This window comes from Dermacentor variabilis, chromosome 5, assembly GCF_050947875.1.
Source record: "Dermacentor variabilis isolate Ectoservices chromosome 5, ASM5094787v1, whole genome shotgun sequence".
Taxonomy (NCBI): domain Eukaryota; kingdom Metazoa; phylum Arthropoda; class Arachnida; order Ixodida; family Ixodidae; genus Dermacentor; species Dermacentor variabilis.
In genome coordinates this window covers 162,573,247-162,591,334 of record NC_134572.1, presented here as the reverse complement: position 1 = coordinate 162,591,334, position 18,088 = coordinate 162,573,247, and the positions used below count along the sequence as shown (strand labels likewise).

The 18,088-nt window shown below is 47.7% G+C and overlaps 1 protein-coding gene across 3 annotated transcripts in view; it reads right to left on the bottom strand.

Annotated features, from left to right (window-relative positions):
- LOC142583297 (uncharacterized) overlaps positions 1 to 18,088 on the bottom strand; it is a 122,723-nt gene that overhangs the window by 35,251 nt on the left and 69,384 nt on the right. For all 3 annotated transcript variants that reach the window (XM_075693709.1, XM_075693711.1, XM_075693710.1), the window contains exons 14-15: positions 14,985 to 15,095; positions 7,032 to 7,130 (exon numbers count right to left, since the gene is read on the bottom strand). In XM_075693709.1, coding sequence (XP_075549824.1) covers positions 7,032 to 7,130; positions 14,985 to 15,095 — 210 coding nt within the window. The remainder of the gene's footprint in view (positions 1 to 7,031; positions 7,131 to 14,984; positions 15,096 to 18,088) is intronic.

Below are 18,088 nucleotides of genomic sequence, written 5' to 3'. Positions count from 1 at the left end.
CGGTACTGCCACCAATGAGGGTGCCGTGGGCGACCAAGCCCTAGGGTCGTGGGACACACTCCTTGACACCGGCATTGTACCTGACTGCGACACCTTCTGCATGTACGTTGGTGCCGATGCTGACGCGGTGACAACGGAGGAGCTAACGGGGGCGGAAATTGTGCGCATGGTGATGGGGGTGCCTAATCCACTTTCATTTCCATTAATTTATTGTTTCTTTATTTCATTTATTAAGCACAAGTAATTTCCCCTATGTTGTCCTTGGTGTCAGTGTTGGCTTCTTATGATATGACTAATAAAAAATCGGGCCCCTCGGTTAACCCCCTTTTTTCTTTTTTATTACATAACAAGGGCCTCAAATCCGGCAACACTGATGCCTTCAGGTAGCATGTGTGGCTTTGTTGACCGGTTGCCTTCACTCAAAAAGATCACGTTCCCATGATGCCTGTGGCAGATAGGATGTTCCACGTCCACCGCCAAGGTCTGTGAGTGGCGGCGCTGGCTAACACTCCCAAGGTTCTACCAGAGTCCTTCCATGTTTTTCTGGTCACGAAACTCCGCCGTCACGCTATGGGAGAGGTTCATATGCTGCCCAAAGGTGCCGCGACACGGCGCCACTGTGCCACAGAGGGCATCGTTCGCGTACCGAAATGCGTGCGCAGTGCGAGGCGAGCTGACTTTTCAGGTGCGTACTGTGCATGTGCTGCGCTATTTTTCGAGTGTTGGGCTGTTTGGTTGAAGTGGTGGGGTGGGACAACGATTCCGAACACGTGTTGCGTGCCTGGGTGCCGTTCCGGCTACAAGGGCACGACCGAAAAGGTGTCGTTCTGTTTACCTAATAACAAGGAGCAGCGCGAGAAATGGAAGCGGGCCATACCGCGGCAGGAAAGTGGCGGTTTTAATTTCGAATCGAAGTATACACGTGCGTGCGCGAAACACTTTGACGCCTCGGACATCGTCGCTGCGTACAATTTCAACATCAACGGCGACGACGTGTCCCTGGAGCGTGAGAAGCCGACGCTGAACACATTTGCTTTATGCTTTGTTGCAACCTCAATTTGTGTTATACCAGGATAGAGTAGTTCACAGCAATAGCGCCCTTAGCCCGACCATCTATGAAAGGTATAGCATTAGAATTCCTTTAAATGCAAGTGTTAAAACAGAGTAATATGCATTGTTTTATTTTCCATTGTCCTTTAGTCTTGGCTAATGATGGGCTACAATTCTTCAATTGCACGTACTTTTAAGTCTATAAGCTGCTATGAGTAAGGAGGTTATTAGCACACTGTTAGCTACATTTGTATTGTGATTTGCTGAGCAAGTTTTGTCTGCATGTTTAAGTAACAGCTGAAGAAGTAGAAAGGTGGTATCTCTAACAAGCCATTTAAAAAAAATTGCTGTATTTGTGATATGGCTACTTGTGTTCGTTTGAGAGTTCTTTAGCCGTGTGTTATGAAATGCTTACGCTTTACACTTTCTTGCTTATAGAAACAATCGACTATGCATTCTGTACTTATTGCCATTCGTTTGCTGGTGTTTGTTTCCTGCCTCCCAATGCATACCTCTCTCGTTTGATCTTATTTCTTTATGCGTATTATATCAGTGTCATGCTTTTAACAAACTTCTTGCATTGTGAATGGTGGACCATTTGTGACCGGACGCCTCCGTGCTATCTGTATTTCGCTCCGCTTATTTTACATGATAAATAAATGATCGTGCTTGTATTTTGTTTTTGCACCAACACGTTTTATTTATTTTCTTAATCGAATTATAAAGTTTTTTTTTCATTTTTCGACCATGATAAGAATATCAGGACCGGTGATTGCAACATTTTAACATATTGTAAATAGTTGCGAATTAAGAACCAAAATACCTAGTCTCGTCGTTTCTGCGTCGAAACCACGAGCAGTGAAGTGCTGGGCTTACTGAAGCTTCTAAACGACTGCTTGCTCAGGCAATTGCCTAATTACAGCTAGTTTCAACTGTGCAGGACCTAACACTTCAGGTTCGCCTTAATCCGTTGTTAAAAGCCGCACCGAAGGCATTTAGCAGGATGCGTTGTTGGGCAAGTTGGTTCATTGTAATAGGAAACATTGGTTGCGCTTTCTAGACAATCACATGTAAGAAGACAGGACAGGTCTGTCTGTCTGTCCTGTCTTCTTACATGTGATTGTCTAGGAAGACATTTAGTAGCGAAATTAGTCTTGCATTAATTCTACCTAAATCTTATTCAGAAATGACATCGCTTTGCAAGAAATCTTAAGCGCATGGAGCAGCTCAGTTCCCTCTTCTTTGTCATTAAGTATTCTACGGTAGCAGCCCTTTGCAATAGCAATTTCATTCTTTTGATCTCGTTATAAGATACTGCCCACAGAGTCCTTCTATGCCACAGTTTAACAGAAACTGAACAGCTGTGCTCGGCGAACAATCTGGCGCTATGCGCAACGGAGAATTGGCGCTTACTCCTCTGGTGATAAGTGGGACCACTGGCGTTTTGTTGCGAATGCGCGGTGTTTAATTTAAGGCAAATATTAAAAAGCGGAGCCCACCGAAGCGTTGAGGCGAACGGCGATGATGAAGAAATCCGGACCGGAACCGCCCGGCCGTGTACAGCGGACGCACTTCGACGGGGGCGAAATGCAAAACACCCGTTTATTTAAATTTAGGCGCATTTTAAAGGATCCCAGGTGGTCAAAACTAATCCCGAGTCCCCCACTACGGCGTGCCTCATAATCGTATCGCGGTTCTGGCTCTTAAAATTCCAGATATTTCTTCTTTTTGGTCTGAGACCGCCGCAAGCTCCATGTTATGAGCGGCTTTTTTTTTCGTCCCGTGCGCTCATATCATCGCAGAAGACACGCTCAGGCAGTAATTTAATTATATTCAATGTTAAAAATAGTTACGTGAAACTAAAGCGATCGTTGAGGAAGTTGAGAAAGCTAGAATACCGAGGCTGCCCCACACACAACCACAGTGGTAGCGGCGTTCGCATGCCCTCTCATGCACGGTTGCGCCTCTAGCGGCGGGCGCTGGCGCTATATGAAACTGAGGCGGCAGTTTCGTGACCAGAAAAAACATGGAAGGACTCTGGTTCTACTAAGAAACATAAATAACCAAGAAAGTGGATGGGGAAACGGCACTGTGGTAGCTCAATTGGTAAAGCATCGCACGCGAAATGCGAAGGTTATGGGATCATTCCCCACCTGCAGCAAGTTGTTTTTTCATCCTCTTTCATTTCCATTAGTTTATTGTTTCTTTATTTATCAAGCACAAGTAATTTCCCCTATGTTGTCCTTGGTGTCAGTGTTTGTTCGCGTCTTATGATGGGTCTGTGAGTGTGAGTTGTCAGCCAGCAACACACTCAAGTAATCTTGATTAATAAAGGGAAAATCAGACATCCACCCGTTCGTAGCAAGTGCTACAAACGAAACCTATACAGGTTCCTCAAAAGAAAAGCCTCGCAGTTGAAGAAAAATTCATCCTGGTCCTGGACTCGAATCTGGGACCACCACTTTTCTGGGGCAGCCACTCTACCATCTGAACTAACCAGGCTAGCAGATGGCAGGGTGAAGTCGAATTTCCTTCCATCTGATTCTCCCTTTATTCATTACTTCTCTCCACCTTTCGGGTTTCTGCAGAACTATTACGGCAAAATCAAGTAATCATGGCATGGGTCTTCATCGTCGTCTTCAATATGCCATGGAAAAGCCCAGGAGCACGTCTGCTTCACTAAAACTGCTACAAAAGTTTCATAGGCTCTGTTGTGATGCACATCGGCAGCACACACTACCGGTGGCTCGTAGCAATGCAAGTTCCTGTTTGCTCCGGCGAGCTGATTGGAGGCGTAATGGGAGATGGCACACCAGTATGGCTGCATTTCTGGCTTCAAAAATGTGATGTCAAGGCATCTCTTATTTTGTTTCTTTCCTCCACGGGACATCTGAATCAAGCAGCACTTGACCATCCAAACATTAGACACGAGACAGTTTTAGAATAGCATTCTCAAGCAAATGGAAAGAACTTAACAGATGTAAAGAAATATGGTGATGCTACTGGCGCATGCCATTTTGGAGCACCTTTTGGAGCAGCCAAAACTGCATTTGGAGCAGTACAATGGACTTCCACAGCAGGTTTATGCAAGCGATTGCAAACTATATTATATGGAGCTTTTACAGTGACCAAGCCATATGAAAGCAGTAAGTAGTCGTTGGTTCATAACCTCAATTCAAACTACAATAAGGAAAATAAATCACCAACTAAATTTTCAGACCCAGTCGTTCATTTGAATTTTCCTGCGGCACTACCGCCAACTCCACGGAACTAATGTAGAATGATGACTAAAGTTTCGGATGCCTTACAGTGTCTCATTCGATTTCTCGGACTAATCCATGATCTGTGGTGTCAAAAACATGGCTGTGAACCAAGTTGCCCAAGCCATTCAAATATTGCCTGTGCCACTCATGCCCTCACTTTCATTGTGGAAGTGGTTCCTCCACTTTGAACATGCCACTACGATGCGTTACATTTACTTGGCACGAGACTGTAACTTTGGTCGGCTACGCCTGTCAAGGTGTTATGTCGCCAGCATTTTTTGCAAAAATGTCTGAACAATCAGTGTTGTATGAAAAATTAACTCGATTTTGCCCTGTGCTGTGCTTCACTGATGTACGATTTAGTTGAAATACCGTGCTGGTCGAACCACGGGGGCATTTTGCTATGTTCTCATGCAACTGTGTCACATTCTGTCCTGCACTGCAGATACCGTATTTACCCGCGTATAACCCGCCCCTGCGTATAACCCGCACCCCTAACTTTGAACTCGGAAAAAAAAAAAAAACTCGCGTATAACCCGCACGTTTACCTGAAAAAAAAAAAAAAAAATGAGCGCTAGAAAGATGCAACTCACACTCAGTGATAATTTCGTTTTCAGAACATTTATTCAAACGACCGCCACCACGTCACTGGTTATCCGATTCTTAATCGACGCCGCTCTCACTACTGCCATCCGAGGCTTCATCGCCACTCTCAAAGACGTAGTCGTCCTCGGAACCATCCAGACTATTACTGATCGCACATTTTTTAAAACTTTTGCGCACCAAATCGGCCGGTATCGCTTTCCACGCATCCACGATCCACTGGCACAGCAATGGAATATCAGGCCTTCGCACGCGTCCCGTCGGTGTGAGGGCGTACATGCCGTCGGCCATCCACTGGGCATACAGCCGCTTCACGTGTGCCTTGAACGGCTTGTTCAGGCACACGTCGAGTGGCTGTAGCATGGACGTCATGCCGCCAGGTATTATGACGAGGTCGGTGCTGGTCTCGGCAAGGCGAGCCTTCACCGCATCAGTGCAGTGGCCTCTGAAGGAATCTAGTACGGGCATCGACCGGCGTGCCAGCAAGGCACCTGGTCTTCGCTCCCAGATTACTCGAAGCCAGTCACCGACTAGGCCACTGTTCATCCACGAATTTTCTTCCGCACGCACAACGATTCCTGGGGGCAGTGGAATGCTAGGTAGCGTCTTGCGTTTGAAAATCACATACGGGCGCAGTTTCGTGCCGTCAGCCAAAGCGCATAGCATGACTGTGCAGCGCAGCTTGGCATTTCCGCCGGTCAGCACGCTGACTGATTTGGAGCCCTTTTTTTCCATGGTCGTGTCCATCGGCATCTCAAAGTACACAGGTGTTTGATCAGCATTTCCCACCTGAGACAGCAAATAGCTGTGCTCCTTCCGAAGTGCGATCACATATCGTTGAAAGTTCAACAACTTTTCCTCGTAGGCTTCAGGAAGCCACTGGCACATGGTTGTTCGCCGCCGCATAGAAAATCCATGTCTTCGCATGAAGCGCTGAAGCCATCCACGGCTTGCACGAAACTCACGTGGAATGTTCAATTCCCGGGCCAACTTCAGGGCTTCCATTTGCGCCATCTCAGTCGAAACAGCGTGGCCACGACTTCTCTGCTCCTCAATGAACTTCGCAAGCTGCGTCTCGAGGTGGGGGTACGCGCCAGTCTTCGGACCCCGAAACGCTCGCCTGTTCCGGTTCGTTGCTTCGAGACACTCTTTTTTCTTCCTCCAGTCGCGAATGCACGACTCGTCGACGTCATGCTGTCTTGCAGCAGCTCTGTTGCCGATTTCTTCGGCAGCGGCTATAATCTTTAGCTTCTCTTTCGCTGTGAAACACTGCCGTCGAGTCGCACTCATGATGCCAAAACAAAGCAGGCAAACAGTGCAAACTGGGGTAAGTACACTAAACAGCGCCTAACGCGAGGCTCAACAATGCTGGCCTTTCGTTGGCCCTTCATCGGCTTGACAAGCGTCGATGACGATGGGGATGGCGGACTACACGGGGAGGCCGCCGCACATTGCGGTGAAGCCGACCCCCCCCCCCCCTCCCAAGGAAAAAATTCGCAGATAACCCGCACCCCCACTTTTTAAACGCGTTTTTTCACATTTTGGTGCGGGTTATACGCGAATAAATACGGTATGTGCACGCGACCTCTGACTGCCTACATGCGAGCTTTCGTCGTTCTGTACAGTGTCCAGTATGCACAAAAACAAATTTTGTGAGGACGTTCATGCTAGTTTCTGGCATTTTGCCCTCAGTCCTAATCTCGGCTTCCAGCCGCCAGTCTAGCCCAATGATCTCGCACCTAATCAGCGATGCTGTTTATTGGTTCCGAACATATCGATGACCACCTTGCAGTGACAGCCTGTTGCCAACCAACAAGTCGGCTGGCAGCAAATTTTTGTCACGGCCATACGATGCAGGTAGCCCTAACCAGCACCGCTTTGCGTGTTTCCAGCGGCAAGAGTTGCTGTTTGGTGCGGAGTTGATCACAATCTTAGCAGTGGCATCACACTCTAGCCACAGCAAACACCTACACACCACTAGACATTATTCGTAGTAAAAAAGAAATAAACGACAGCAAGAACTGGTGTAAGCCACTGCCCTCTACTTAAAAACAAGATATCTTGCACAGGCAGTGGCCATGAATAAAAATAGTAGATAAACCCCAAAAAACTTACCTTTTTGTATTTGTGAGGAAACGTGTTTCGCTCAATAGTGTTCTGCGAAGCCCCACGGTTCACTACCATGCGACGATGCTCAAACAACCTCATGGTTTCCTGCAGATACCAAGAAGCACTGAAGCATGAGTAATACCATACGCAAACATTAATCACTTTAACTCTTCTAGCCTGCTGTTGCGATTTCACAACATACTCAATGATCCTAATTTTTACGTCAAGTGTGGTCATCCAGAAAAAACTCATCCGTGTGTCACCATCTCAGAACAATGCTATAAGAAGTTAATAACTTACAGAGGACTTCTGCTAATCCTACTCAGCTTACTTCAAATTTTATTCTGCCAGAGGGCACTAGCCAATGACAACAACTTTCTAGGGACTTGAACCTACAATCGTTTAGGTTGTGAAAAAGGCACAAGAGAGCAACTTGACCTCCGTTGGTGTTGACTCACACGCATGCATTGCAATTGCAGTTACCAGGTCTGTAGGAACTGCAGTAATACCTCTGAGAACTTTACTAATAACCGTTGGGTTAGAGACAAGTTCTCACAGGCATTGCAGCAGTTCCTGTTCGATCCGAAGCTGCAAGTTTGTCTTTAGAACGTCAGAAAACTGAGCTAGTTGGTAAGAATTCATTATGCAAAAAAGAGGCGAGGTCGTGTTGTCTACTTCTCTACTCTTGTGTCCTGTCTGCATGCCCCACCTCTTTTTTGCATAAGTTTGTCCTTGTTGATACTCATGAAAAGGAATACAGTCACCAATTTAGTGCAGCACACACGTACAAAGGGGAAAAAAACCTTCAGAGCCATTGAATGGTGCACTCTCACCCCATCCTCTGCTAGCCTCCTGGTTAGCTCATCTTGTTACAGTAAAACCTCGTTAAACCATACCCGCTCAAACAGTAGTTTCGTTTTAAAAGTAGTTAAGTCAAATCCACGACTTATCGGCCATTGAACATAATGTATTTTGTATCCGCATAAACCATACCAGCTTATTGGGTATGCATAGGTTAAAACGTAGCGTTTCAACTTTTCGTCGCGCAAACACAGCGGTGCACCGTCTTCATCGGGCGGCCTGGCAGAACAACAAGCCTCAGAGATCGGAACAACGGCCTCCAAGCGCCCCGTGTGGTTGCGCTTGAAGCCAGATCAACATCAACATCATTTTGACGCCGTGCCAGAGAGGGTTATGGCGTCGTGCAAGCGAGGGCTCGCGTCGTTCCGAAGCTTGGATAAAAAAAGGGATGCCGGGTGCTCAGCATAGAAGAAAAATTAGACATCGTCCGTGCTATCAAACGTGACACGAAGAAGTCGGCGCTGGCGCACAACAGGGATCTGCTGCTGACTACAGTGTGTGGCATTTGGAATGCGAAGAAGGTGCTCGGCAGCGCTGCTGCGACCGCAAAACATGCCGGCTACGAGGCTGACTTTTCGCCATCGTTGCCTGTGTTGTTGCCGAAGTGTCGACTAGCGACAGTGATGATGACGACACGGAAAGCGACAGCACGGGCGATTCAGGCCCGTCAGTGGCATAAGCTGCGCGTTATGTCAGCCTCATGAATGCAATCGTCGCGACGAGAAAAGGGGCGCGATAACGTAACTCTATTCCAAATGAAATGTATTCCAAACTCCGGCACCCGGCAATAAAAAAGGCACCCCCGGAACTTCTGCAGCACTACTACGCACGTGCACGGAGAATATGTAACGCCAACGACGAATCTGCCATACCAGTATTTGCCGAGAAGAGGGGGCTGGCTGAAAAGCTGGCATGCAGCTTCAGTAAGTTTGAGGCCGCTGTTGTCATCGTGCTAGGCCGCCGCAGCATCAAACAAAAATAACACTTTTGTCGCACAAAGGGAATAAATACTGCATGTTTTTTCCCCTTTCATTGCACTCTGTCTGAGTTCCGTTTTCTACAGGTAAGTGGGCGATCTCATGCTAATTCGGTTAAGGGGGGACCTGGTGCACGAGCAGAGCTTTATTGTTATTAACTCTAGAGAGTTGAAGCTTACAGCTTATATTCAGTTTAGTGAGCTGATTGCAAATATGTAATCAGTTTTTTTCTATGTTTAATGAAAAAAATGTTATGCAATCTTTAGTATTATAAATTTGGGATGCGACTTTCAAGAAATTTATTGTACTGAGAGACCTAAAATTAACTGGGTATGTTTCTGAATGTTTGAAGAGTGCACATATAAAGTTTTGTACAGTAAACCCTCGTTAACTCGAAGTTGTAAAATCCGGAAAAAATTTCGAGATAAGCAGAGTTTCGAGTTAAGCAAAATGCCGAAAATTTCACTGACCGGGTCACTGAAAGCCAGTGACAACCAGCACTGGTAACAAACGCTCCACAGCACGAGGGGAGCTTTTGCAATAAACGCAAATTCCCAGGAAAAACTGAATTTTATTGTTTTGGAAAGAACTGGGTGATGTTTGCCTGCTTGGCGTTGGCATTCGGCGCGAGAAAAGCGCCCTCGAGCTGCTGAACGCACCGCATGAGCCGTTGTTCGCCGCCGCTGCATTCAACTTTGTTGCGGAGCAAACGTAGCAAGTTCCTTGTTTCTGCAGTTGTCGGCACTTCTCTAGGTGGTTCTTCGTCAGCGTGATCACCATCGTTCACTGCCATTTCAACAATGTCGGCGTCCGACAACATTCCGGTAACGGGCACGTCCGACTCGTAGAGCGCGTACTCCTCAAAAGTAATTTCGCCGTCCTCGGCATCGCTGGCGCAGCCGGCAGCTTTGCGGACTTCGTCGCAAAGTTCATCGCAATCACTGAACTCGTCAGTGTCTGGCTCGAGCGATTTCTCGGCGCGCGAAAATCCTGCGTGCGCGAAACAATTGGCAATCGTCAATGGACGTACTTGTCGCCAGGCTTCAGCGATCAGGTGGACTGCACCCAGCAAATCTATTTCGTACTTCTTACCACTGTCGTAAGAGCACAAAATGCGGTGCAGGAGACTCTTCCTGTAAAACTTGCGAGCCACCTCAATGACTCCTTGGTCCATACGCTGGAGCACGGACGTCATATTAGCAGGCAGGAACTCCAGCGTGACCGCCTCCAAGTTGTTGATTTTTCCGTGGCCGGGGCAGTTGTCCACAACGAACAACACTTTCCGGCCGTCCCTTGCCATTTTGCGGTCAAGAGCACGTACATACTCTTCAAAGAGCGCTGCAGTCATCCAGGCCGTTTTATTGGCGCGGTAAGTTGCATCTCTCGGGAGCCGTGCATTTCGGAAGCACCTTGGATTGAGCGACTTACCGATAACAAGCTGCGGCAGTTTTTCATCGCTGGTGGAGTTGGCTCCGAAAAGTATCGTCACTCGGTCTTTGCGCTGCTTAGCGCCTGAGCACGCTTCTCCCTTCGGCGTGTATGTGCGGCTAGGCAGCATCTTATAGAACAGTGCTGCTTCGTCGAGGTTGAAAATGTCCTTGTCCGCGTAAGCCTTTTGCAGCTCAGCGAGGCGGTGGTTGCACCAGGTGTCTGCAGCCCCTTCATCAACAGTGCCGCTTTCGCCGTGGATAGGCTTCGAGGCTACGTTATTTCTTTTTTTAAATCGTTCAAACCAGCCATTGCTGCAACTGAAGTCTGTGTGGCCCATCTGCAACGCCAGAGCGTCTGCCTTCTCCATCATCATTTGGGTTGTCACGGGAAGGTTGGCTGCCCTGACATTCCGGAGCTACAGCATGAGTGCTGCTTCGACGTCCGGGAATTTCGAGGCCCGAATCCGCTTCCGCTCGCTGGAAAAACTTTGTTCGAAGCCATCGAAGACCTTCTGCCGATTTTTTAAAACTGTCGATAGCATCGACAAGGGGATGCCGAATTCTTTGGCGATGCTCGTTTTGGATCTTCCCGCTTTCTCCACTTCCTTGATTAACGCGACTTTTTTCTCCAGCGTCAGAGACTTACACTGCTTGGGGCGGGACATCGTCGTCATCCGTTGACCACACACCGCACACACAACAACAAAAAAATCGCAGTCAACGCGTCGTGCGCACAGCGCGACGAAACAAAGAACAGAGTCGCACACGCACAATAACGTTCGCACGTGCGAAATGCGGTGGCACGACTACCCGATAAAACCCATGCGCCCCCGTGCGCAAGCGGCGCACACCACGTGACTGCTTCCAAGGTTACTTGACGTGGTTGACGGAAAACGGCTGCATCCACGGGAATTTTGTATTCGCCCTTAGATCGTGACCGCATTCGGCACTTTAGTAGGAACCAAGCGCTGGCTCGGAGCCTTTATCACCTTTTGGTAACGGCCTTGGCCTTCAGTTGTCCCGGTTGAAATTTCGAGATATCCGTATTACGCCCGAAAAATGCTTCGAGATAAACGGGTGCGAATACATAACGCCTATGGGCGGGGAAGGCGCGGCGTGGAAAACTTTCGACTTAACCGATATTTCGAGATATGCGAGTTCGTGTTAACGAGGGTTTACTGTATCTCTATCTACATATTAGCCAAAGTTATCAAAATTTGAATTAGCAACTTTGGAAGAAAATTTTTTGTTGTTACTTCTTGCAAGATTTGAAAAAGTTGCATTGCACTAGCATACTATATTATAGTTTTCTTGCACTCTCTGACTGTTTAGCATTCAGGAAAAAAAAAGAATCGTGCAAATCGAAGAACTTACAGAGACACAGTGCACATCCCAAATCTTCGAGCGTGCGAAAATCATGATCTGAGAAAAACGCAAAAGACATTTAGCAATGTGAAAAATACTTTTTATGGGACAAAATCATAGAATTCACCACTACAATGAATCAGAATGCTCCTGGAGAATAGTCCGAAGCAGGCTTTTCTTTGTGTCTCTTCTTGATGGCTTCCTGGAATGCGGCCGATGATGTGCGCTTTCTGTCTGCGTTGGCCACACGGCGGCTGTCTTTCTCGGATGCTCGCCTACTGCCTGCGCAAGTTTGTTGCACGTGCAGCTCACTGAGTATGTGCGAGCTAGACTGGTGGCTTCCGAGGTTGAACCGCATAACAGCTTCTGCCACGGCAGCCTCAACAGCAAACAGTGATGCATTCTTTTCTTTTGGCACCAGGCTCTAAATGATCGAGTGCAGCGATTCATTGGCATTTTGCGTCTTCACTCTCTGGCACCTCTGCAAGAGCTTCTTATCAGAGAGGCACTCATACACCGTCCGCAGTGCATTGCTTACAGCATATGGCAGATTGTATCTGCTTTTTGGGGGGGGCTCATTCTTTGCAATGGCTGCATTATATTTGCACCATGAATAAGGGCCGTGGGGACAAAAGCTATGGTTGGGCTTCTCATCAGTTGAGGTTACGTGGTAATATGTAGCCCACACTGCTGTGTGCATCTCATCCACATTTCCCGAATGTGATTTGAGCGCCCAACCATAATAACTTGTCAGCTTATTTATGAGGTCTCCTGTCAGGCGGCCCTTACCACTCATGCGCTCACCATTTTCCCCTTTCTGCTTCTGCACAAGATTCCGCAGCGCCGTTCCCATGCGTTTCTGCACGTGGTTTGCGCAGTCTTCCTTTTCCACAGGTATGAAGCCGTAGACTTTTGCTTCATCAATGGCACTGTATGATCTGCTGTCACCATCGGAGAGCATGGTTGTGTACCTCAGGCCATGAAGGGAAAGCGAGCGCTGAAATAAAATTAGTGCTGCCTCCACCTCCATCTGGCCTGCCTTGGAAGACGTGTTCTTTTGGCATGAATGCTGCGACTTCCAGTGAGCATAATCTGGGGTTCCTGGTTTCGGGCCAAGCTCACAGCCAAGGCAGAAATTCGAAAGGACAACATAGTCCAAAACATAGCCTGAAAAAAGCTCTATCACTGTGGCCACTCCTATGTGAGATGAATGTCCCCGAGTGTGCCAAGTGCCATCAAAAGAAACTGCAATATTACCTGCATTTCCAAAATTAAGGCTTTGGTATACATTCTTCACCGAAGTGGCACACTTAGCCATATTCTCAGTGCAGGCACTTGTTGCAGCTGGATTTAGTTTTGATTTCAAATAGTGCCGATAGGTCTTGTTGTGAAGGCCTCTGTGCAAAACTCCGATAGCGGAAAAAATATCGTTAAGCACCGTCTGCCCGTTTCCCGTGCTCTGTACGGCACGCGCCGCGAGAACATTGATCTCGAAAGGATTGCAGTTGGCAGTGCCACCAACTCGTTGCGAGCTCCATTTCGTGTCAATTTCGCCGCAGTTGCTGCACAGAACTTTCAGCTTCACAGCAATGCCGTACTCCCGCGAGTCCTGCTCGATAGTCACCGCTCCGCGGCACACTCGGCAACCAGCAACTTTTAGTAAACAGTTCACCATGTCGAGGTCGACGATGGTGTACGTTTTTGTCGACGCACTTTCCAGACGAGGCTCGCTTGTTAGGCACTTCACCTTGCGCTCCGTCGCTGAAACTGAGGTGAGTTCCGCTATTTTTTCCAGTGCTTGTTGCTCGATCAGATCTCGCTCCACCGCCGTGAGATACGCCGTGTCGATTCTCGCGCGGTCCGGCCGAGTGCGCATCTCCGTAGCACACGCGCCCGTGACGACCGCCGCTCCGCAATCAGGGGTGTCCGCTGTATGTTCACAGTCCGCCGTCGACATCTCGAGCGGCACCGACGTTTTCCGTAGCACAGGCCGAGCGCCAACGCCGTCTGCCGTCACGATCGCCTCTTCCCGTTGTGCTGCACCCAACTCCTCGGTTACACCGCTGTTCCGCAGCGTCTGCAAGTCCGCCGGTCCGATAAGGTCGTCAGACGTCACTGGAAGTTCCGGTGCATCTTTTCGCTGCACCGCGCGCTTTCTTCTACGCTTCCCAAATTTATGCACTGTACGGAATTTCCGTGCACGATTTGGCATTTTGACTGATCACGTTCACGCTGAGCGATAGTTCAAGAAAAATGGCGTCGCCGGCGCGGATGCCCGGCGTTCCCGCGCTCCAATCAGAAGGCGCTATTTAGTCACGTGATGGTCGCGGACCAACAGGATGGCGGGATTGTCTCTGTCGTTGTTGCCTGGTTGCTCCCTCCTGAAGCAACCTTGAATGCCCGTTTTCGGTGGGAAAGGGAGCGGGAAGCACACGCTTTCGAACGAGACCAAAATGGCGGCGCTCCGTTGATCGGTTTCGAAACTGTGAGCGGCGCAAGATGGGGCGTTTTCGGTGCGTCTTGCAGATGAAAATGAGCGTCTCGAGTGATAAATACGGCGTTCTTTTGCCCAAAGACGCGTTATTTCGCGTTAATTTTTTGTCGACAAGCGCATGATGACTTCTAGATTGCGAAAATAACAAAACTGAAAAATCGACTTTTTAGTGATTTTTTCGTCTCCAAGACCCATGTACCCCCTTAAACAGTACGACCGTTTAGTACGTACTTTTCCCAACCTCCGGCCAACTACGGTTTAACGAGGTTTCACTGTATAGCGACTGGCCCCAAATGGCCGCAGACCAACTTTGCTTGAGCTGAAGACCTTTCTCACTGAGGAATGTGCATGGTTCTCTCTCTCTTTCTCTATATTTTTTTTTTGTAGCCTCTACAAGCTGTTATAACTCGCTGCTTCACAAGTTGACTGTTAGCTGAACACACATCAGCACAATACAAGACAGATGGGGAAAAATACGCCTGTTCTATCCTCTTCAACATTCATCGTCTTTTATTGCACTAACATTATTGTATCGCATTCTTTGCACTGCCTATATGTGGACGTTGACAATCTCTTACACAACACTCCTCCCCCCCCCCCCCCCAAACACAGTGCACAAAGCCATTTCACAATAATTCTGGGCGGTAAACCAATAGCGCACACGCACACACGCACACACGCACACACACACACGCACACACTTTGTTTCTTGTGTCCTTCGCCTGTGGCTTGAAAGACCAAAGCAAGCTCTTCCACCAGCCTCTCAATTTCTGCTAAGCCAGTTCACAACAAACTTAGCCGAAGTTACTTGGACAAAAATGCACACTCTCACCTGAACATGCCTTGAGAGCAGCGGCATGTAATGGGGCAGCGAGACGTACTGAGGAATATCAGACAGCGCCGAAATGGCATACAGGTCTGGGAACCTCTGAGAGACAGCAGCCTGTGCAGAGAAGGAAAAATGCAGATTAGTCACAAACCCACTCACCCTGCTTAGGACACATTTTTCAGTGTTTAAACTGAGATTCAAACAGTTTGCGCAGCACAGCACCCTTATGGCCTAGTTTGTGCCGATAACCTCACCTTCAATTACAGCACTGGCTATCACAAGTAAAAGAAGAGAAGAACACAGTCGTGCCAATTTCAGATTGGAAATGGTCTCCTGGCAACGTGGGCTGGTGCTCTAAATTTTTTGCACCAGCCCACAGGGGTGTGCGAATAGAAATTTTTAAAGGCAAAATTTAATACAAACCGAATACAGCTGATGCTTGTTACAGCAGACTATAGTTATCCAGTGAAGCTCCATTACATCTGAAGAGCGTACTATCCAAAATTTGGGCTGCAGCATCTTGTCAAATGGCGGAAATTCACACATACCACTGTCTAACCCAAAGCAATTGCAAAAATGATGAAAGCATTGACATTAAAATAAATAAGTACAATGGCAGGGAGCCAGCTGGCCTGCTCCCTGAAGTGCCGGCCGCCCAGTATGAGCACTTCACTTCCACCGGGGCCATAAACATCCGCTCTACTTCGTTTTTCACATAACACAGTGGCCGGTAGAATAAACTGATGCCATAATTTCATCTTTTGCATAAGGCAACAGCAGCTGTCAAACCTGCAGCACAAACAAAAGCTACAGCAGCTGTGGCACGAGGCAAGTTAAACTGGGAGCCCACGTATACTTTTTTGTTTGAATTGATGCAATGAAAAATAAAACATTCTCGAAACGATGCATTTTGTGACCGTCGGCGGTTGTTCTTGAGGTGCCTCAGAACGGTTGTTCTTGAGGTTCCCTCAGAACTTGCTCAGCACTAGACCGACAACGGTGTACGACGGTGATCTGCTTGTGGGGTCAGCAAAGAAATTCTCCATTAGTCGGAGAGGCATTGCGAGGCATGCTATGCGGGTAACTTGCTCCTGGTGTGTTCATTCGTTACGTGTGCATTATACTTCGTTTACAGGCAGGTGCTTGGAAACCGGGGACACTGCCGCTTGTACACGTGTCTCTTTTTGCAAGGCACAAGGACTGCGAGAATCTAGCCTAGCAATCAAACAATACTTATCTGAAAATTTCTCACTCGCTTCACTTTCTTTTATTAGTGGGCACCATTCGGTTTGCTTGCGGGTGGCTCACATGGCACACCTCGCTTTCGCTATGGCAAGGTGTCTTTGGGGCAGTATTCTCTAACAATCAACTTCATTTTCCATTCTTCTGACCCTTCGTCTTTGGATCGGACGTGGCTTGAGGCCGCCGCACCACCGTCTTTGGTGAGATCGGCTCCTCAGCGCGGTACGAGATAAAAGTAGTAAATGAAATGTAACGTCTCAAAACTTTGAGCCCAGGGGAGGGTATTCTGCAACAGTCCACTTAGTGAACACGTCCATTTCGTCTGCTCTTGAAGCTCTGTTTGGGTGGGGTCGGCTGCACGTGCACAGCAGCCAGGAGCCACAGCCAATCAGCACTTCCGCAGCAGACGAAATGGGCATGTCCACTAGGTGGACGCTTGCAGAACACCTCCCCAGGTGTGTCAAGCACATTTAAAACATAACAATAAGGTGGATGACTTATTACATTTGTACAAAATTAATTATGCTAGTTTATCTATGTATTCAACAAAAGTTCCACCAGAAACCATCTCGGGATAAATGCTGACGTTAACGCCACTAGCACTGAAGCAATGTAGTGACACACGGCACGGTGGGGCCTGTACTGCTGTGGGGCGCCTCTCTCGTGCTTCCCACTCGGGACACGCTGCGCTATCTAGGGGCACCACCACAAACTTCACGCGTGGCACATATGTGAATGTATACTGAGACAAGACCGTCTGAATATACACGGTGTGGGTAAGATTCCGACCGGCACCAAAAAAAATCTTGAAGGATTTTTTTTTTCTTTTTTGTCATTAAAGAGCGGCACATACCCAGTGGTGCAAGTTGGCGTCAAAGAGGTTCATCGAAGAGTGGCACACAACCGGCAACCCAAGTAGGTCCGACGGTTGGTTTCGAACCTGGTTCCCTTGGCACAGCAGCCAGATGCGCTACCCATTACACCGTGGACTACCCCCACAGTGACCCAAGTTGGCACGAAAGAGGTTAGATGCAGAGAGACAGACATACTGCAAACTGGACGAACTTCCCAAAAAATGCTAATTGCAATGAAAAACCATGTATGAAACTGCAGACATTAAAGAAAGAAGTGTCACTTTACTGTCACATAAAAAAATTATGCAGATCATACGAACATCTTAGAATCCATGTGAAGCTAAGCTTTCGTGAGACGGTTACTCAAATGCTATATGTTTGCTCATTGCCTTCCTGCATCCTTGGCGCAAAGGAACCTGGCTATTGTTCTCAAATTTCATCGCATGCATGGCCGTGTGGCGGTTTCGCGGGCTGCAAGGCAGTCTACTTATCTCCATGTTTACATTTGTACACCCCAGTGGGCATATATTGCAGTAAATGGCAACAGTGGATATAACGGAGTAACAGATATAACTAAGTAATTTCAGCTCTCCTTCAACTTCATTATAAGGAGGTTCGAGCATATCAAGTAATGTTTTACAAATGAGGCATACTGATATTTAATTCAGAGACGTTCATATCACATTCAAAAATCGTACCAAACAATATCCACTGCTAAATGCCATGTCTGAACAAAATTCGAGTGGAAATGATTGCAATGTAGCAGGTAAAGTAAAATTCCCTGTGCAACACAGCGTGCTCCATTACAGCGGAGCCCCGTTGATATATTCCTCACTGTTGTATTTTCCTGGTTGCTACGTCACGTTTTTGCAGTTCCGACCACTCCTGTGTACACTAAAACCTAGCTAATTCGGCCCTCGTTAATTAGGAAAATTGGATAATTCAGGCTTGTTCTCTGGTCCCGGCAGGGCTGTATGCTTTATTTGATGCCATCAAACTCTCGTTAATTCA